The sequence below is a fragment of the Bison bison genome, unplaced genomic scaffold (genome assembly GCF_000754665.1).
Source record: "Bison bison bison isolate TAMUID 2011002044 unplaced genomic scaffold, Bison_UMD1.0 scf7180017864249, whole genome shotgun sequence".
Classification (NCBI taxonomy): domain Eukaryota; kingdom Metazoa; phylum Chordata; class Mammalia; order Artiodactyla; family Bovidae; genus Bison; species Bison bison.
In genome coordinates this window covers 2,433,787-2,455,318 of record NW_011494821.1, presented here as the reverse complement: position 1 = coordinate 2,455,318, position 21,532 = coordinate 2,433,787, and the positions used below count along the sequence as shown (strand labels likewise).

The window sequence follows — 21,532 nt, the reverse complement described above, 5'->3', positions numbered from 1 at the left end:
CCCACCCCCACTCCCAGGCGTGGACTCTTCACCACAGCAGCATGAGCGACACTGACACCCCACAGGACACAGCCACAGGGAGCCCTCTACGTGAGAGCAGATCCTCCCCCCTCAGCCCCACAAAGACGGTAACAGAATTAATCAGAACTTCCACAATTATCAGTTTCTACTGTTGCAGATCTCTAAATCTCTACCTATTTTAGCAGAAAGGTTCCTGTTTCAATTCTTCAAAATCCAGTTAAGATACTTTTTCTCATAGTGTTTCTGAATAACAAACAATTTGCAGAAACTAGGTTATAAAACAGCACTAGCCATGATTTTCTTAAAAGATGCAAAACAGACAACCAAGAACTGCAAAACCTCTTCTTTATGATGAAAGCTACCTAAGGGAGCAGATCTAATTTAACAATGCCCTCCAGACACCGAGAAGGCAGAGAAAGCCCAGAGGGGGGCGCTGCTGAGCACACAGGCCTGCTGGCCCCACAGCAGCACCTGCTTGTGAGGCTCGGCCACGGCTCCTGCAGATGGAGGACGAGGGAGGCGTGTGTCCCTTCGTTCCAAGCCTGCTTCTTGGCCTGGGCTAACTTCTGCCCCTCGACTCCGAAATCAGAACTAGGAGGCTTTTAGAGCCAAAAAGAATCTCACAGATCATCTAACGCAACTACTTAGCCTTCAATTTTGTTATAAAAGGCAACAAGGGGCCAGAGAGGTAACTTGCTGTGAAACCAGGTCCCACGCCCTGGTCTCCTGACTTCCAGCAAAGGCGCTTTTTCCCCACACTCCTCAGCCTCACACTCACCCAGTGACTTGCAATAATTTCTGCACAGTAGTTCATCAATGTGCTGGCATTCAGCTCCTCTGCAGTCTGATAGAAGCGAATACAGTTCCTGACGTTCACCAGAGACATCACACCCTTCTCACATCTACGAGAGAGTATCAGTGATCAACAGGATTGTTAGAATCAACACATTCATAAATGAACAAACCAAAGCAACAATCTGTGTACTGGCTGGCCATGTCCAGTAACAACAAAGTGTAAGGTTTAAGCAATGCAGCTATGAATAAACTGTAGCTGAATTACTCTAAGTACCAGAATTTCATTACTGTATTGCTCATTCTGGTCAGAATCCAAATAATCTTTAAATAAACATGTTAAGCATAGCACCCCAACTGCCTTCAAAGTAACCACATGAAACTCACTGATCATACACACAGGCAAGGAATGTCAAACATGAAATGCATCAAATTCAGTCCTTCAGTATTTAATTGTATGGGACACACTTGCAGTTCCCACTAGCACAACTCTATCATGCCACAAGTGTGGCTTAGAAATAGCTTCAAATATGAGGTTCCATGCCTCAAAATGAAAACCTCCTTAAAAGTCTTCCCATATGGTGATCTATATGGTATGTGAATCATAACTCAATAAAGCTGACTTTAGAAAGCCCACTTTAAAAATCTATCATGTACAGAAACAACTGAGTTAAGAGACAAACTACAGAACACCAAGATAGAGAAGAATTGGCTACAATGGTGTCCCACAGAGCCTGGTACCTGTAACAATAATAACAAGATTCTGAGAATCATTAATAAGAGAGCCCCAACTAGGTCAGGGAAGACACGGCTGCACGTAGGTCTCTAGTACCACAAAGCAGGCACACATCCTAGACTACAAGATGCAGAACAGGGAAGCCCCAAGTTTCCACTACCCTAGGATTCCCAAAAACCTTGGTGAGCCTCCACAGCACCGGGCCTGGGAGGAAGGAGGCGTGACATAGTCGTCCTCCCACCTCCCTTGCCTGCACATCTCCCTACAAGTCAAGAGGCCTCATGTGGTCTCAGGGAATACCCCGACACCCCACTGCTGCCTCTGTCTCACAGTGCCCACAAAACCAAGTTCTCTTCACAAGGGAAGGTAGTGATGGACACAAAGTGAATCATCAGGTAAGTAAGAAAGACCAAAGCTGAGGTCCACTGCATTTGAGGGGCCCAACTACACGGGCTCCCTGTGCCCCCCTCTCCTCTGTGAAATAAGAATAATGCTCTCTTTCAGAGGTTCAGAGGATCTATGAGTGTTTTTCAAGATAAAGGAAAACCATGTACAATTTGCACAGTCTGAGGTATGCTCGCTTACTAGTTGAGGTCTTCCTCAAGGAAGATGCATAATTTAATAACTAATATAAAAGAGATTCAGTCCTACTATAAATAAGAATAACTGGCTAACAGATAACTCCCAACTTTAACAGCTAAGGTTTGAATATCAAGAGGACAGGGGAAGATGGGGGAAGAAAGGAGGAAAGTCACGAGAAAGACCTGAGAAGGAGGAGGAACACATTTTCTAAACCTCACAAATGAGACTTCAGCCAGGAGCAAGAATAACCTTGCAGCCATTTCTCCACCTAGCAGTAAATGCACACACTCATTCAATTCCAAGACCTGTGCTTATGTACTCTGTTTTTAAGCAACATAGCTTGGTGTAAAGCACCTCCCCAGGGCACTTTTAAATCAAACTGGCACCATATCTAAGTAAGTCACTACAATAACGAGCAAGGATGCTCTACTTCTCGGGGCCTCTGCTGTCTGCACACTAGTCTCCCCAAACTCTAGCATGCTGGCTGCAATGGCTGATGCAGTCATTCTGATCCTGGCTGTGAAATCAGAGCATTCCAGGAGAAATGTCCTCTTTTCGGATACGTGAAACTTTTACCACTTTTACACTGACAAATATCCTAATGTCCTAAAACATGGTGTGATCTCAGGGAGTACTGACTCATATGCAGAGCACCTCACAAAGCATTTTTACAGACAAATGCTGAGTGTGAAAATGCCATTCTCTTCCTTACTACCACCAAGAGACACTGCACCAAGACACTCGATGCTTCATGAGGACAGATGTTTTGTTACCTTCATGAGGACAGATGTTTTGTTACAACTGGCAACACTTCATTTTCACTAAACTCTGGGATCCCCAGAGTGCCATTCACAATGTGGATAGCCTATAAATAGTCACTGGCATGACTTAAACAACTGAAGAAGATGTAATCATATTTAAAAATTCAGATTCTCAGTTCACATCTTCTCTTTGAAAAGCAGCAAGGCACACTGACTTTTCTCTAAAGGGATTTTTGTTGCTGTTAATACATGGTTTTCATTTTAGAGTATAAAAAAATACAGATGCACAACACAGTGCACCTCATTCTTAAAGTCGAGTGTATGAGTAAGCGGCCCACAAACTCCTGTCCAGTTTTGTGTCATCTGTGCCTCTGAATATAAGGCAGAAAAATTGCTGAAAGGATAAACAATAGAAGATTAACGGTAGTTAAATCACAGATGATTTACTTTTGTTATTTGTATAATTCTATACTTCCTAAATACCACACACTGAACATGTAGCTAATAATCAGGAGAAAAAAAAATTATTTAAACTGTCAGTTGTTAGCATACACTATTAATTATCTCTTTTTTAAGAGTATTTTCCTGATAATGCTTACACCCAAAACTTCCTTTTCATCAACCTGGTGACCGCATTCCCAAACCAAGATCCCTACATGATATAAACACCAGCAACACCTGCTTCACATTTAACTGCACACATCCATGTGTCAGAGCCCTTTCACTTACTATTTCAAATGTGTAATTCCTTCTGCCAACAGCAGTGGGCACTCTGTGCTCGTTCAAAAGCCGACATTTGACTCCATGGCTGGGTCTCTTAACAAAGCCTTGACAGATAAACCCACATCCAATAATAAAACACTGAGCATCTGGTAATGTTGATAGTTATGAAGCCTAATCAGTTAATAAACAATAAACACTTTAATTAAAGAATCCATTACACAGATTACAGCTATCTAAACTACTCTGAACTGCAGGGCACTTTTATCAAAGCGATTCAATTTATAAGCAAGAAAATCAATCTGAGAAAGCTCAGGAAATCGGGGCGGGGTGGGGGGGGGGCAGTGCAGATATCAATCACATTCAATCTAATTAAAATCATGCTCTGATTTCACTCTGAGATGATTCAAAAACTCACCCAAAGAAAGACCTTTACAGTAAAGCTATCCTGGCTAACCTAAGACTATACGTATCTACAAATCCTAGACCTGGTTTGGTTTTTAGGTTATTGGATTTAGGTATTAATATGCCCTCAAGCCCACATCAATCACAGATAATTAGGAGTATCCTGTGTACTGACTCATGTGGGGCACAGTGGGCTATCTCAGGGGAAACAGCCAGCCTCAATGAAAACAGAACAAGCGGCTCTAGGTAGCCAGGTCTCTCTTGACTCTGCTGCTGTGGCTATTTAGTTGCTACGTCATGTCTGACTCTTTGCGACCCCATGGACTGTAGCCCGCCAGTTTCTCTGTCCATGGGATTTCCCAGGCAAGAATACTGGAGTGGGTTGCTATTTCCTTCTCCAGGGGATCTTCTAGACCCAAGGATCAAACCTGAGTCTCCTGATTGGCAGGTGGATTCTTTACCACTGAACCACCTGGGAAGCCCTCTTGATGCTGAGGGCAACACAACAGAGGGAATGAGATCCCTCCACCCCCCTAGGAGAAACGCCATTCCTCCACACACAGAAACAAGAGATCACTAAGTGATGTAAAAAGCACTCCTTGTAACAAGCTGACTTCCAAGGGCTAAATCACCAACAAAAAATAAGAGCATTTTGTCTGCTATCACCTGGTGAACACTGTTCTCGCTGTGTCCTGTAGTTTATAAAGACCAAGTTAGGAGAGCAACAGAGAAAGTGCAATATAAAAAACACAGCAAGCTGTCTCCTTGGAACCTAAAAAGCAGTAACGAATGAAGTGAGATCTCAGAAACACTATGAAATTTACTGAGACAGATTCTCATGTACTAATTTAGTCATTAATGTGTTTCTAACAAGAGAATACGACCTTCTTCCAAGGTCAGAAGAACTTCCAAGCAGGCAGAAAGTAGAAGTGAAAGGAAATGATATAGGAGGGAAAGTTGAGGGGTTGAACACTGGATTATATTATTTCACATTCGCTTCATCAGTTCACACATCTATGTAATCACAGGTAGTAAATCAGTGAAAGAAGAGAGAAGACCCAAAAGCGTCAGCAAAATTTAGCTTACAAGACAACAAAAAGCAAGGGAGACAAAATTCTCTCCCGACTATTGCCTTTAAAAGAACACCTTGCAAAAGTTATTTACATTAGCAGAAGCAGCTGTTTTCCCAGAGCTTGGCATAATTAAAGCTCAGCCACCACCATCTGAGGTGCTTGACTGTATCTGCTGTGACTTGCCTCTCCCTAAGGAGCTGTAGCTGAAACCGATTAGCTAGTTTCATCAGCTCAGTCAGGAACACATCGTCTTCTTTGAACTCCAACTCATCCGTATAGATCCAGCGAAGCATTGTCATTGTCACCTCAGGGTTAGCATCTGGTTAAAGAAAGAAAGCATAAAAACTTTGAAGACAAAGCACAGATGACATAGTCAGGCCCTCCCGAGGACCCCTAAAAGCTAAGGCTACAGAGAAAACTGTGATAGACCCAGCTCAAAGAAATACCACACAGCCATTAAAAAGGGTAATTAAGCATTCTGGGTACCATCTGATTCCAGAAAAGTGTTAAAAGTTTTGCAAGGGGCAGTACATGGCGGAAATGAACCTATTAAAGATGTAAGTCAAATAAGCTGGAGGAAAATATTTTAAATATATGACAAAGAGTTTACATTCTTTTTCTGGGCCTCTGTACCACATCTGTCCAGGCAAACCTTTCACTTCACTGCACTTTACAGGTATTGTGTTTTTTCTCCACAAATTGAAGGGTTATAGCAACCCTATATGGATGTGAGAGTTGGACTGTGAAGAAGGCTGAGCGCCGAAGCATTGATGCTTTTGAACTGTGGTGTTGGAGAAGGCTCTTGAGAGTCCCTTGGACTGCAAGGAGATCCAACCAGTCCATTCTGGAGGAGATCAGCCCTGGGATTTCTTTGGAAGGAATGATGCTGAAGCTGAAACTCCAGTACTTTGGCCACCTCATGCAAAGAGTTGACTCATTGGAAAAGACTCTGATGCTGGGAGGGATTGGGGGCAGGAGGAGAAGGGGACGACAGAGGATGAGATGGCTGGATGGCATCACTGACTCGATGGATGTGAGTCTCAGTCAACTCCGGGAGTTGGTGATAGACAGGGAGGCCTGGCGTGCTGCGATTCATGGGATCGCAGAGTCGGACACGACTGAGCAACTGAACTGAACTGAACTGAGCAACCCTGTGTTACAAAATACACACTTAATAGGCTGCAATATAGTGTAAACATAACATTCATATGTACTGGGAAAACAAAAAATTCACATGTCACACTATTACGAGTTTTGCTCTTTACGGCTGTGGACTGGAATTGAACCCAAAATCTCTCCGAGGTCTGTCCATATACCACAACTCGGTTCATTCAGCCTTATGTTGGAAAGATAACTTATTCCTAACAATGAGGGCATCACAACACCACCACTGTCAAACATCTTCTCTGTGGTGGTTTCTTTAATTTTATTTTAAAATTTCACTTGGTTTCCTTTAATAACCCTACCCAAATTGTCCAAACCAACGAACTCGTATGATGAATAAACCCAAATCTGAACAGTTTTTAAAAACAGTTTCTAAAAAATGACATCAGCAGAGATGCCCTATAACCCTCAAAATTTCAAATAAAGATTTGAATAAAAATCTTCAAATAAGATTCAAGTGATTACCAAACTTTCCCACTCCTGCCGTGATTCATCCCTTAATCTCCAAACAATAAACTGAGAAGTGATCCACTCTGAGTCTCATACTAAGCAGTGGGCAGAGAACAATGCATCAGGAGGAGGTTAGGTGCTTCTGTGTCAGTCAGTTCAGTCGCTCAGTCGTGTCTGACTCTGCGACCCCAGAGATTGCAGCACGCCAGGCCTCCCTGTCCATCACCAATTCCCAGAGCTTACGCAAATTCGTGTCCGTTGAGTCAGTGATGCCATCCAACCATCTCATCCTCTGTCATCCCCTTTTCCTCCCGCCTTCAATCTTTCCCAGCATCAGAGTCTTTTCCAATGAGTCAGTTCTTCGCATTAGGTGGCCAAAGTATTGCAGTTTCAGCATCAGCATCAGTCCTTTCAATGAATATTCAGGACTGATTTCCTTTAGGATGGACTGGTTGGATCTCCTTGCAGTCCAAGGGACTCTCAAGAGTCTTCTCCAATACCACAGTTCCAAAGCATCAGTTCTTCGGTGCTCAGCTTTCTTCATAGTCCAACTCTCACAGCCATACATGACTATTGGAAAAACCATAGCCTTGACTAGATGGACCTTTGTTGGCAAAGTAATGTCTCTGATTTTTAATATGCTGTCTAGGTTGATCATAGCTTTCCTTCCAAGGAGCAACCGTCTTTTAATTTCATGGCTGCAGTCATCAACTGCATTGATTTTGGAGCCCCCAAAATAAAGCCTGTCCCTGTTTTCATTGTTTCCACATCTCTTTGCCATGAAATGATGGGACTGGATGCCATGATCCTAGTTTTCTGAATGTTGAGTTTTAAGCCAACTTTTTCACTCTCCTCTTTCAATTTCATCAAGAGGCTCTTTAGTTTTTCTTCACTTTCTGCCATAAGGGTGGTGTCATCTGCATATCTGAGGTGACTGATATTCCTCCAAGCCATCTTGATTTCAGCTTGTACTTCATCCAGCCCAGCATTTTGTATGATGTATTCTGCATATAAGTTAAATAAGCAGGGTGACAATATGCAGCCTTGATGTACCCCTTTCCCGATTGGAACCAGTCTGTTGTTCCATGTCCAGTTGTAACTGTTGCTTCCTGACCTGCATACAGATTTCTCAGGAGGCAGGTCAGGTGGTCTGGTGCTCCCATCTCTTGAAGAATTTTCCACAGTTTGTTGTGATCCACACAGTCAAAGGCTTTAACATAGTCAATAAAGCAGAAGTAAATGTTTTTCTGGAACTCTCTTGCTTTTTCCATGATCCAATGGATGTTGGCAATTTGATCTCTGGTTCCTCTGCCTCTTCTAAATCCAGCTTGAACATCTGGAAGTTCACGGTTCACGTACTGTTGAAGCCTGGCTTGGAGAATTTTGAGCATTACTTTGCTAGTGTGTAAGAAGAGTGCAATTGTGCAGTAGTTTGAACATTCTTTGGTGTTGCCTTTCTTTGGGATTGGAATGAAAACTGACCTTTTTTCCAGTCTTGTGGCCACTGCTGAGTTTTCCAAATTTGCTGGCATATTGAGTGCAGCACTTTCACAGCATTATCTTTTAGGATTTGAAATAGCTCAACTGGAATTACATCACCTCCACTAGCTTTGTTCGTAGTGATGCTTCCTCAGGCCCACTTGACTTTGCATTCCAGGATGTCTGGCTCTAGGTGAGTGATCACACCATCGTGGTTATCTGGGTCATGAGGATATCTGTTGTATAGTTCTTCTGTGTATTCTTGCCAACTCTTCTTAATATCTTCTGCTTCTGTTAGGTCCATACCTTTCCTGTCCTTTATTGTGCCCATCTGTGCTTCTGTGTATCTTCTGGCAAATGATGGCAGTCTACCTGCCCCCAATCTATTAAGCAAGTGGCCATAAAAATCAGATGACCCAATAAACCAGAAACTACTTTTAAAAGGAGTAGACTCTGAGAAGTGAAACCAGCTGGCATTCATCCTGCCTGTGGTATCTGCTGCTAGAAGCCATCACCCCTTCACCAGGCCCAGGACACAAGCTGGTAAAAATCCATGACTGTGAGGATGAAAAGTCACACCCAACCTTTCAACTTCACTGTGGTCCAAGATGCGTGTAGTCATGCTTTGGATAACTTGGAATTTTCTATGTGACCTAGTTTTTTTGTTTGTGTGTTTGACTGACTTTAAATAAATGGTTTTGCAAAACATTTGGAAAGAATGGGAATAAACTCATCCTTTTACAATTAACCAACCGTTAAATGAAGCATACTGAGAAAATTAACTTTGTTACTTAAATCCGCAATCTGTGAAAACTCAGAAAGAGGACTTCTCTGGTGGCACACTGGATAGGAATCCGCATGCCAAAGTAGGGGACACAGGTTCGATCCCTGGTTGGGGAACAAAGACCCCATATGCCAAGGAGCAACTAAGCCCATTGCCACGTTTTTCATCATATAACTAAGAGCCAACATAGCAAGCAAATATAGTAAAACAAAGCAAACCTGAGAAAGGTGTTCTGAATCTCCTACTATGACTCTGGTTTGTCCTCTAGTTTCCAACTATTTTTTATCTACCTTATATAAGTTTTTCACTCGTAAAATTTCAAAATCATTAGAGACTATACTTTTTGTTGTTGTTCTGTGCTTCAGGACTTGTGGGGTCTTTGTTCGCCAACTAGGGCCCCAGCAGTGAAAGCACCAAGGCCTAACCACTAGACCATCCCCACAGATTGCGTCTTTCATCAGTGAAAACATCCTCTTCGGTTGGTTTAAGGATGTACCCTTAAATATAACTTCTTAGAAATAAAAATAAACCCCATATCGTACTTCTAAATAATCCCAGTGTCAAAAAACAACAGAGGGTCTAGTTCTGTTATGGGAGTGTGACAACCCAAACTATTTTAACTGATTACAACTAAAAACTGTCAACAGAGGGCCAAAAGCAACTACTAGAGGATTCCGAGAGTCAACAAAAGCACCTGAATTGCTCTGGGAGGCACCCCTTGAAGAAGCAATTGCACTGTATCAGATTCTCGAGTATTTTTTTCCTCTTTATGGCTTTGCCCTGAGGGCAGATCTGTCCAGGAGGAACACTGCTGTCCTGACCATAAGGATGCCTAAAATTCCAATAAGAACACCATCTTTCTGGCCAGATGAACCAGAAGATGAGGCCTAAAGAGCAGTGAAGGGTAAGGGGAGAATTCCAGAGAAAAGAGAGAAGGACATTTCCTAATTCTGTGTACGAAGCCACACAGGCCTCAGCCTTGCCTCTGAACCGTTGATGGATGGAACAGTCCTAGCCCAGCTTTAAAAATCGAAGTGAGGGGGCTTCCCTGGTGGCTCAGTGGTAAAGAATCTGCCTGCCAATGCAGGAGACACAGGTTCGATCCCTGGTCCCAGAAGGTCCCACATACCATGGAGCAACTGAGCCTGTGTGTCACAACTATTGAGCCTGTGCTCTGGAGCCTGGGAGCCACAACTCCTGAGCCCATGTGCTGAAACTGCTGAGGCCGTGTGCCCTAGAGCCCGAGCTCTGCAACGAGAAGTGGCTTCTAGAGACTAGAAGACTAGAGACTGGCCCCCTTTCACCACAGCTAGAGAAAAGCCCACACAGCAACGAAGACCCAGGACAGCCAAAAATAAATAAAACTGCCATAAAAAAAAACCAAAAAACTGAAGTGATATTTGAACCACTATCCACAGAAGGTGAAACAGAACCTGTGATTTGCACCTAAAGGGATTCAGCACTTTCCAGAGAATGGCACACAGGACCAGAGTCGACTCAGCATAATGGCAATGTCCAGGACACAATCTAAAATCATCTGTTACGGAAAAAATCTGGAAAATATGACCATTTTTCAAGGGAAAGGACAACCAAAATATGCTAACTTCAAGATGACCCAGATATTGAACTTATCAAAGAACCGAAAACATTGAATATAACTATGCTCCAGAAGGTAAAGGAAAACACACCTGAAATTAAAAGACAAAAATGCTCAGCATATAAACTGTAACAAAGAACAAACACAAATTATAGAAATGAAAAATACAATATATGGAATAAAAACTTACTCAGTGGGCTCAAGAGCAGGCTCAAGTGCAAAAAGTCAGTAAACTTGAAGATAGATTAATAGAATTTATCCTATCTGAAGAAGAGACCAAAAAAAAAAAAAAAAAAAAAAGGTCAGGAGGAAAAACAGAAACAAAAAAGCCTCAGACACACCCAAACAGACCTGCTGGATCGGAACAAAGGGTCCAGTATGTGTGTGACTGGGGTCTCGGAAGGAAAGAAGAGACCAACGAAGAGAAGGATTTAAGAAATGATGGTCAACAGCTTTCTGAATATGGTGACAGACCTAAATCTTTATAGATTCAACATTAGAGCACCTCAAACCTCTAGCAAAACAAACCAAACCACAGTAAACAACCAGTACGAGTGAGTATGTGGTGAAACTGGAACCCTAGTGCACTGCTGGGGAACATGCAAAATGGTGCAGACCCTATGGAAAACAGCTTCTCAAAAATAGACATTCTATGTGACCCAGCAATTCCAGTTCTGGTATACTCGAACAGAAAGCAGGATCTTAGCATAACCAGAGATTAGAGGGAAAAACACAAAAGCCATGTTAGGATGGAGTAAGGGGACATGACCACAGATAAAACAGATCACTTGAAGCTCTAAGATAATCTCAGGGTCGGGGGCAGATCTCAGCTGTTAGCAGGAGGCCACAAGGCCATCTGAGTGTCCTCATGACACATCAGCTAACCTGTCCCAAAGTGCGCAATCCACAAGGCAGGGCAAGGAAGAAGTCTCTGAAGTAACACGTTATTATTTACAAGCTCAGTCGGCCTGTACCTAAGAGGAGGGGAATCAGGATCCACCCGGGAAGGGAGGAATATCAGATAATTCATGGACACATCTTAAACTACCACGGATATCAACAAAATACTGAAACCAAACAAGCTAGAACCAGGAGTTCTCACACGATCTAACAGATATTGCTGAATTTCTCTTGAAAACGTGAACTACCACTGTCCTGTGAGTTTGCTTGAGCACCTGGGTGTGCCTGAGCACAGAGTCTGGGACCCTACGCTCCTTTCACAACACAGGGCGACCTCCCAGGTCCGTGTTCAGTGTGCAGTTTTCCTGACTGGACTGAAAAGGAAGGATGATGCTTTCTGGTTTCGGAACGGCTTGACAGGACCCAGAACACATTCCAGGAAAGCTGAATGACTCACCATAAACACTCATGCCAGGGAACCATAAGATCTCTGCTGGAGGAGGCATGCAAGAAACTTTAGCTTCACAGCAGCTATTCTATGGCACTGGAACTGCTCAGTGTCAGCTGCTACTGCTGAAGTGACAGAGAGAGGCTATAAACAAACCACCGAGCCTGAAGCAGACTGCTTTACTTCCCAAAGAAGTAAATATCGTGCATCAAGATTTGCTGTACCGTGTCGCGCTAACGTTTATATCCTTTCTCTTCCCAGCTGATCAGTCAATAATTTTATAAATGTATCTTTATATATAAAATAATCAAGAAATACAACGCTAATTCATACATTTTAAAGCTTTACATTTTGAAACAATGTGAGACTTATAGAACAGGTGTAGAGTTCCCATGTACCTTCCACTAATATCCTCCCCTAATATCAGCACCTTGCATAACCAGGGCACAATGATTACAACCAAGTGGTTAGGACTGATACAATACTATTAACCAATTACAGACCTTTACAAACTTTGCCAATTATCCCAATAATGTCCTTTTATGGTCCAGAATCCAATTGAGGGTTCCACCTTGAATTTTATTATTTATTATCATATCTCCTAAATCTCCTCCAAAATGAAACAATTTCTAAGTCTTATCTTTCATGACCTTGCCAGTAATTCTGTGGAATGTTCCTCAACTTGGGTTAACCTGATGGTTTCTCACAATTAGATTGAGGTCATGCATTTCTGGCAAGAATCTTACAGAAGTGACTGTGACTTTGTTACTGGGTCAGATCAAGCACACATTTTACTTTTTTGAACAAGGTATGATTTAAGAAAATTTTCATTGTGTCCAAATACCTTTTATTATTTTTTTTTTTCCCAAATACCTTTTAAATACTTGGTATATAATGCCTATTTTATATTTCTCAACATGGGCTAAAATTCTTAAAACAATTAACAGAATTAAAGTTGTGCTGGGACTTCCTTGGTAGTCCAGTGGCTAAGACTCTGTGCTCCCAATGCAAGGGGTATGGTTTGGATCCTGGTCAGGGAACCAGATTCCACATGCTACATACAACTATAGATCCTGTAGGCCGTAACTAAGACCTGGTACAATAAGGTAAACAAATTAATCAATTTAAAAAATTAAGTTGTGCTTATTTTGAATTTTAAGAAATACCAATTACAAAAGAATTTCAAACGAAAATGTGAGTCTTAGGATGTCAATCTAAGAATGTAAGTACCATACAAACAGGAATTTAACTTTATTCACTGCTATATCCCTAGTACCTTGCAAAGTGCCTGCCACTGAGCATTTGTGATATTAATGGAATAATTTTGAAGAAACAGAACACCAGTAGATCCATAAGATGATTTCCCCACAAGTGGGGAGACGGTTCAACATTTAAAACACAGCTTTTACCCTATTTATACACTTGTTTACAAGAGCCTGTTTCCAACCTCCCTCAGCTGCGGGCAGCCATGGGCAGCAGTGCTTCCAGGTGTCGTGTAACACACAGGCTTTTTTGGTAGTTTCAGCTGCTGTGAGCCCAAATTTAGGCAATCACACCTATGCCCATCCAGGCAACTCAGCAGGACTCTGGGCAAGACACACAAACCTGAACAGGTCCACAGGCGCCACCATCTCCTTGGAGCCCTTCAAGTGAAGTGGAAGGCACTCAGCCATGCCCAACTCTTTGTGACCCCATAGGTTATACAGTCCATGGAATTCTCCAGGCCAGAACACTGGAGTGGGTAGCCTTTCCCTTCTCCAGGGGATCTTTCCAACTCAGGGATCAAACCCAAATCTCCTGCATTGCAGGCTGATTCTTTACCAGCTGAGCCACAAGGGAAGCCCAAGAATACTGGAGTGGGTAGCCTATCCCTTCTCCAGGGGATCTTCCTGACCTGGGAATCAAACCAGGGTCTCCTGCACTGCAGGTGTATTCTTTACCAACTGAGCTATCAGGGAAGCCTTGGAACCCTTCAAAGATAAACTTTATAAAGGAAAGTAAAGATGCCATAAGTTCTACCACAGATATCTTAGTAGGTGCCTGATTTACCAAAGCCACCAAAAATTCTGACTCTGCAGCTGCTCATTTCTCAAAGCAAACCTTACAGCAGGGATCAAACCACGGCGACGAATTTTTTGAACAAAGACGTAATTCAGCAGACTTTTCATACAGCCAATCACTTCTGCAAGTAACTCATATCTTAATGCGTGGGTATGCTCCGTTACCATATGGTATCAGTCTTTTGATTTTTTTAAAAATATGAAAGTATAACACATTTCAGAGAAGGCAATGGCACCCCACTCCAGTACTCTTGCCTGGAAAATCCCATAGACAGAGGAGCCTGGTAGGCTGCAGTCCATGGGGTCTCGAAGAGTCAGACATGAATGAGCGACTTCACTTTCACTTTTCACTTTCATGCATCGGAGAAGGAAATGGCAACCCACTGCAGTGTTCTTGCCTGGAGAATCCCAGGGACGGGGGTGCCTGGTGGGCTGCCGCCTATGGGGTCACACAGAGTCGGACACGACTGAAGTGACTTCACAGCAGCAGCAGCATAACATATTTACAGGAGACTTGTAATTCTCTTGATTATTAACAGCAGAATTAAACTTTAAATTTGCTCTTTTGTAACAGCAGTTAGGCAAATACTAAGTGAAAATGCAATTTTGAAGTGAACTTTTGAAAATGATGTTTTTAAGTTTACTTAACCACCGTATTTACCCAAATTCTACAAAATATAAGTGCCACAAAAACAGTAACATTAAACAGTTAAAGCACTTAAATTCTGAAGACAGCTGGTCATCCTTTGATTTTAAAGAATGAATATTCTTATTTTTTGCAGTAACTGTTACTTCTGAATTCAGTTCTTACAGACCAGGAAAAGTATTTTGGCAGCTAGAGTTAAATTTTAACCAGCTGAACAGCAGCAGGACTTTCTCTTAGTGGAAACAAATTTTTTTTCTACATATGCTCTCATATTTATAACATACTACTATATGAAAAGTTATGTGGAGAGATATTCTTATTTTATAAATTATAGTAAGAATACTGTAGTTCCTCAAATATTTATGATTTTTTAGCCAGATATTTAACAGAAGTGTCCACAAAGTACTACCTAATGACTCACTATTTAACTAGTTTATGGTCACCAGCAATTCGTAAGAGAAGCATTCTACTTCCACTAAGCCACAAATACTTCAAAGTGACACATCACAACTTCTGCCAAGTGCTCGTGTGCCGGGAGTTTTGAGTCCCCAGCCGGTCAGAGGCTCACCTGACAGGTCCAGCTCCTCGGTGGAAGACAAACTGGCCAGACTCCAGCTGTCACTGCGGGCCGCCAGGACAAACTTGTGGGCATTGATGTGCCTGCTCCCAACCTTTATCTTCAAGTCACTGAGGAAGAAAAATACCCACAGGTATAAAAAGAAAAAATATCATTATAACTAGGTATAGCTGGAATTCACAGCCAATCAGTATGTGAGTACTGACTGACCAACATACATCTGTGAAAGAAAAAAAAAAAATCACAGCAAAAGTATATCTCTATGCTAGCACTGATGGGTCATATTTATAATGCATTGCTAGACATGTTTCCTATTTCTAACTTCTAGCTTTTAGTTCACATGGGATGCTCTGCTTTCAAAGACATTCCCTAACGTCACCCCCATGATGGTGCAGCCTACAAGTTACAAAGGATGACTAATATTCATATAAAGAGTAGAAGAGGTTTTATGTAGCAAAAATCAAGATAAATCATCAGGGAGAAATAGGCTGAAAGACTAAAGACTGTGATAAGAGCTCTCAGCCTACCATGCTATGATGCTCCACACCGTATTAATGCTTAAGCAAGGTTAATCCAAGAACTATAAATAAATTACTTTGATAAAACAATCAAGAATATGAAATATGAAACCCAATATCTGGACTCCTGTTCTCATCAGAAACACTCAGACCTACTATTGGCCATTTTTTAACTCAACCATTTATAAAGAAAAGGGGTGAGGTATCTTTTCTTCAAACATGTTTCCATATATATGACATACCATTATATGAAAAGAGCTTTCCAAATAGTTATTCATACTTAACTCTGAAATGTCAGATGTCAAGGTAGGAGAGCATCTGGGCAGTTAACAAACACCTAAGGATGACCCACTAGGCTGGCAGAAGCATGTGCCATATGGCTAACTGGCAGCAACCCACAGTCACCCATCGTCATCTCCTTGCTTGTATTTGTGGGGCTTTTTACTTGCATATTTCCCTTGAAAATAACTTGTTAGGTCGGAAAGCCTTTAGAAACTAAATACTTAAAAACTATTATGTACAAGAAAAGGAAGAAGAAAAAAAATTTTACACGAATTAACTCATGCACTTAAAAGGAGACAAACAAGAATACGGTTTCAATACGATGCTTGATGCAGACACATTTCGCCCCACAAAAGCAATCTCTAGAACATACATTATGTGAGCATATCAACAATTCCAGTTCTATTAAAGAACTAACCAAGCTGCAACGAATTATCTTAGATTAAAAGAACAGGGTATTTATTAATACTGTTAACACAGAACATTATTCACAAAGAACAGAACTGACACTCTATTTAAAGCAGAACATAAAACTGTCTCATATCATATCCTGTGATAAAGTTAAAAAAATATAATGAAAACAAAGCACGAATAACTTTTAAACTCTGAATGTATTTACAAAATATTACATTCTAAGAACATAAATGAACAGTCACTGCTTACTATTTCTACTACGCATCTTGAGTTTAGCCACAAAATTATAAAAATGAATGTTTCTATAAAATTCCTACTATTATTCATGAATGTCAAGTCAAAGTTTTTTCTTTTATAGTCTAATATGGGAAACCTGTATGCAGGTCAGGAAGCAACAGTTAGAACTGGACACGGAACAACAGACTGGTTCCAAATAGGAGAAGGAGTACGTCAAGGCTGTATATTGTCACCCTGCTTATTTAACTTATATGCAGAGTACATCACGAGAAACGCTGTGCTGGAAGAAGCACAAGCTGGAATCAAGATTGCTGGGAAAAATATCAATAACCTCAGATATGCAGATGACACCACCCTTATAGCAAAAAGTGAAGAGGAACTAAAAAGCCTCTTGATGAAAGTGAAAAAGGAGAGTGAAAAAGTTGGCTTAAAGCTCAACATTCAGAAAATGAAGATCATGGCATCTGGCCCCATCACTTCATGGGAAATAGATGGGGAAACAGTGGAAACAGTGTCAGACTTTATTTTGGGGGGCTCCAAAATCACTGCAGATGGTGACTGCAGCCATGAAATTAAAAGACGCTTACTCCTTGGAAGAAAATATATGACCAACCTAGATAGCATATTGAAAAGCAGAGACATTACTTTGCTAACAAAGGTCCGTCTAGTCAAGGCCATGGTTTTTCCAGTAGCCATGTATGATGTGAGAATTGGACTGTGAAGAAAGCTGAGCGCCGAAGAATTGATGCTTTTGAACTGTGGTGTTGGAGAAGACTCTTGAGAGTCCCTTGGACTGCAAGGAGATCCAACCAGTCCATTCTGAAGGAGATCAGCCCTGGGATTTCTTTGGAAGGAATGATGTTAAAGCTGAAACTCCAGTACTTTGGCCACCTCATGCAAAGAGTTGACTCATTGGAAAAGACTCTGATGCTGGGAGGGATTGGGGGCAGGAGGAGAAGGGGATGACAGAGGATGAGATGGCTAGATGGCATCACTGACTTGATGGACGTGAGTCTGAGTCAACTCCAGGAGTTGGTGATGGACAGGGAGGCCTGGCGTGCTACGATTCATGGGGTCGCAAAGAGTCGGACATGACTGTGCGACTGAACTGAACTGATCCCAAAGAGATGGAGAAGGAAATGGCAACCCACTCCAGTACTGCTGCCTGGGAAATCCCATGGTCAGAGAGGAGACTGGTGAGCTACAGTCCATGGGGGTCACAAAAGTCAGACACTAAACAATCCCAAAGAGAAATAAATATAAGAATTTCACTAATAATCTCTAATAGTGATAATTTTTAAAAATATAATTCAAAAATGGAAACTTGGGACAGGTCAAGTCTTTGAAGACTATACATAAACAACTGGGAGGCTAGCAATTTTTTAAAGTTTTTCATTCTAGTCATTTAAAGGCATTTCCTTTTAAAATATGGATACAAGGATGTTGTCACTGAAGAGGAAGCATAAAGAAAGAGCTTCTTGCTAGAGTGTCTTAAGCACTCAGATAGGAAAAATTATGTTTGGTTGTAAACAACTACAAAGCAACTAACACTTTCACTTTCAACCATCATTTTTAAGTATCTTATGGGACAAAAGCCTTCCCCTGAACTTTAGCTAAGAAGTGCACCAATTTCTTCCACATTGCTCAATTTAAAAATTTAACACTAACTCTCCAATTACTCTACTAAAATGTACATAAAAACACTATTTAAACTCTTCAACAAAACACACGTTCATGGGACAAAAGGTTTTTTTTTTATCCCTTATCTTGGTAAAAGAGAATCTGCTTTAGAAATTTATATTCTACTTTCAGTTATTCCATGCAAAAGCTCAGTCCTCTTCAAAGTCTCCATTCCCCATCTGATCACTGGTTGTAGATAACAAAGGTATTTGGCCTTTTGATAAAAGGACAGGTTTTAGAAGCGGAAGAGAGACCCACCAGAACCCTGGGACCACACCACAGCTGACCAGGTAAAAAGTTGCCAGAAGAGGAAACTGCCCAGTCTCATTCCCACTGTCTCCTAGAAAGACTACAGTGTAAGAATGCAGTCAACTGTTACGTAATAGGAAAGTAAACGGTGGGAATTCTAACGGGAAAGAGTCCTGGACAGTGAGAGAGCTGTGTCGGCGTCCTGGAGCCAGTAAGAACAAAGTTTTCACTTATCCATGGGAAAAAGAGGAGAAGGAAAAAAAGAGAGAGAGAGAGAGTGACCTATATTTTACAAGTAGCTGCATCCATTAGATTTAAAGAAAGGGTCCTTTACTCAGAGTGTGTAATTCCCATTTCTCGGTATTCAATTTTTCTTTTCTTTTAGAAATGATTAAGATGGTAGATGGCAGTTCTGGATTTTGATCGATTTTAAATGTCTTATTTCCCAATTTTACTAAATCATCTATTCCAATCTTGCCTCTCTAGTAGGCAAATCCTGCTAGGCACATTCATGTCCATGTTTCTTTTCCACAACTGCAGCCATCATCCCAGTTCAGTCCTTCATCACTTCTGGCCTGATTCTGCTCTTGTTCTCTTTATAATTTCGCCTACATGATGTTACCAGGCTAATCTGCCTGAAACACCACTTTATGTCATTCCTGTAAATTTGAAAACCCTATTTCACACTTCCTAAAGGATCAAGTCCAATTTCCTCACCTTGGCATCCCAATGCAACCCACCCTACCCTTCCCACCACTCCAGTGCTCCTCTGCATGGATATGTACCCTACAGTGGGCCCCCTCCTCTAAATCCTCCACACATTCCCATCTGTGAGTCTGTTCTCAGCCAGTCCCTCTACTAGTGACATTACTGTCTTTACTAAATTGTACTCAGCCTTTAACATTTACCATAAAACTCACTCAAAACAGTAGCTTAAAAACTGAGCACTTACTATATGCCAGACAGTGTTTTTCTAAGTGCTCAAACAGTATTTATTAATTTAATCCACACAATAACTCTAGCTCAGTTCAGAAGCTCAGTCGTGTCTGACTGTGTGACCCCACGGACTGCAGCATACCAGGCCTCCCTGACCATCAGCAACTCCTGGAGTTTACTCATGTTCTTTGAGGTCAGTGATGCCATCCAAACATCTAATCTCAATAACCCTGAGGTAAATAGTATTATCCCCATTTTACAGATGAGGAGCCTGAGGCACATCATACAGTTCCAGGTCACATAGCCAGTAAGTGGCCAGCTGAACTGTGTGACCCCAAAGTCCACCCTCAACCATCATGCTACACCAACCAGTAGCTCCAAGATGACTTATTTGACCAGCCCAAGAGAAAATGAATTCCTCCCCTGAATCCCTGAACTTGCAAGCTAATTCCTAATCTGTACCAGGGATGCAATCACCAGGACACCCATACTCTGTGCTGAAGACCAGCAGAAAGCAAGAGAGAAAGCCAAAGGGTCTGCTTCTCCAAACTGGCCCCGTGCCAGAAGCTCACCTATACTGCTCCTGCTCGTAGAGGTCGGCCACGATCGTCAGCAGGCGGCTGATGAAGGACTCACTGCTGCTTTCTTTCTTTGCTTGTGCAGCTAAAAGAGTGCATCTCTTCTCTGTCTCTGCCAATTTCTTCTGCAGCTTGACATACTCTTGTCGGAGAAGCATCAAGTGCTTCTCCAACTTGGCCACCTCCTCTGCAAGGGAGACAAAGAAGCAAGTTTACCACGCTAGGTGTAAACAGACAGCAATCACTCATCCCTCATCCCACAGCTAGGATGGGATTACCAAAACGACCACAGCTGACGCTTGAACAACACGGGTTTGAACTGCCTGGGTTTACTTACACACGGATATTTTCCAGTAGTAAATACTATACAGCAGGGGCCCCCAAGCAACTCCATCTGAGGTGGAGCTGATGTAATAATAATAGGAATAAAGTGCACAATAAATGTAATGCTCTTGAATCATCTGGAAACCCTCCTCCACCCCTCAGTCCATGGAGAAGCTGTTTTCCTTGAAACTGGTCCCTGGTGCCAAAAAGGTTGGGGACAGCTGCAACACCATCTGCAGCTGGTTGACTCCAAAGATCTGGAAGAATCAAGGTCACGGAGGGCTCTAAGTTACACGCGGATTTTCCACTCTGCCGGAAGGTAAGGCAGAGTTCCTAGCCACTGATATTGTTCAAGGGTCAACCGTAGTCACATGATGTTCCTACTATTTCTTACTGATACTCCTACAAGACCAAGAATGGTGTTGTTCAGGGTGCCGTCACGTTGCAGGGATTTCTCCTCCATTTCCCTGAAGATCAGTTTTCAAACCGCTAATAGGAATTAGTAAATTCTACATGTCACATGCTGTTTTACAAGTTTTCTGTGAATCTCACAGGGACCCCATGGGGCAGGTACTATTATGACTAGCCACTTTACAGAGGAGGGCACTGGGGTACAGAGAGGCTAAGAATTTGTCCAAGGCCACGAAGCTGGCGAGACGTGTGGGGCTAGGACAACAGCCCAGGCATTCAGTGCCTATCCACCACTATCCCACACTACCTGATACCTGCCCTCCCTCGGGAAGGCTCAGGGAAGTCAATAACCAGATGGAAGCAGGTCATATCCCACAGGTGTGCTGGGGCAGATTCTAAAGGTTGAAAACCACTGTTTTTGACTCATTCAAAATTTACCAAGTATCTGTGAGGGGCCTGATAGTACAGTACTTAAGCAAAATCAGACATGTCTTTCCTCCGAGCTTTTAGTTACTGGGGAAGTAAACGTTTATAATTATAACAACTGCAACAACTAAATGAAAAGCTACAACTCAGATCAGTACTAGAAAGAACAGAGCTTTGAGAACCTATAATAAAGAAATTTTTGTGTGTGTGTGTGTTCAGAAGTGAGTTTCCTGTTGTTGGTCTTTGCCAATCCCATTCAAAACCTATTTTCACAAACATACA

General features: G+C 42.0%; 1 protein-coding gene across 3 annotated transcripts in view; it reads right to left on the bottom strand.

Moving 5' to 3' along the window:
• ANKFY1 (ankyrin repeat and FYVE domain containing 1) overlaps positions 1 to 21,532 on the bottom strand; it is a 69,717-nt gene that overhangs the window by 33,211 nt on the left and 14,974 nt on the right. For 2 of the 3 annotated variants that reach the window (XM_010847460.1, XM_010847461.1), the window contains exons 2-5: positions 20,084 to 20,276; positions 15,187 to 15,305; positions 5,274 to 5,409; positions 800 to 923 (exon numbers count right to left, since the gene is read on the bottom strand). In XM_010847460.1, the coding sequence (XP_010845762.1) occupies positions 800 to 923; positions 5,274 to 5,409; positions 15,187 to 15,305; positions 20,084 to 20,276 (572 nt within the window). Of the gene's footprint in view, positions 1 to 799; positions 924 to 5,181; positions 5,243 to 5,273; positions 5,410 to 15,186; positions 15,306 to 20,083; positions 20,277 to 21,532 lie in introns of those variants that run through there. The other variant, XM_010847462.1, reaches the window with a different exon arrangement.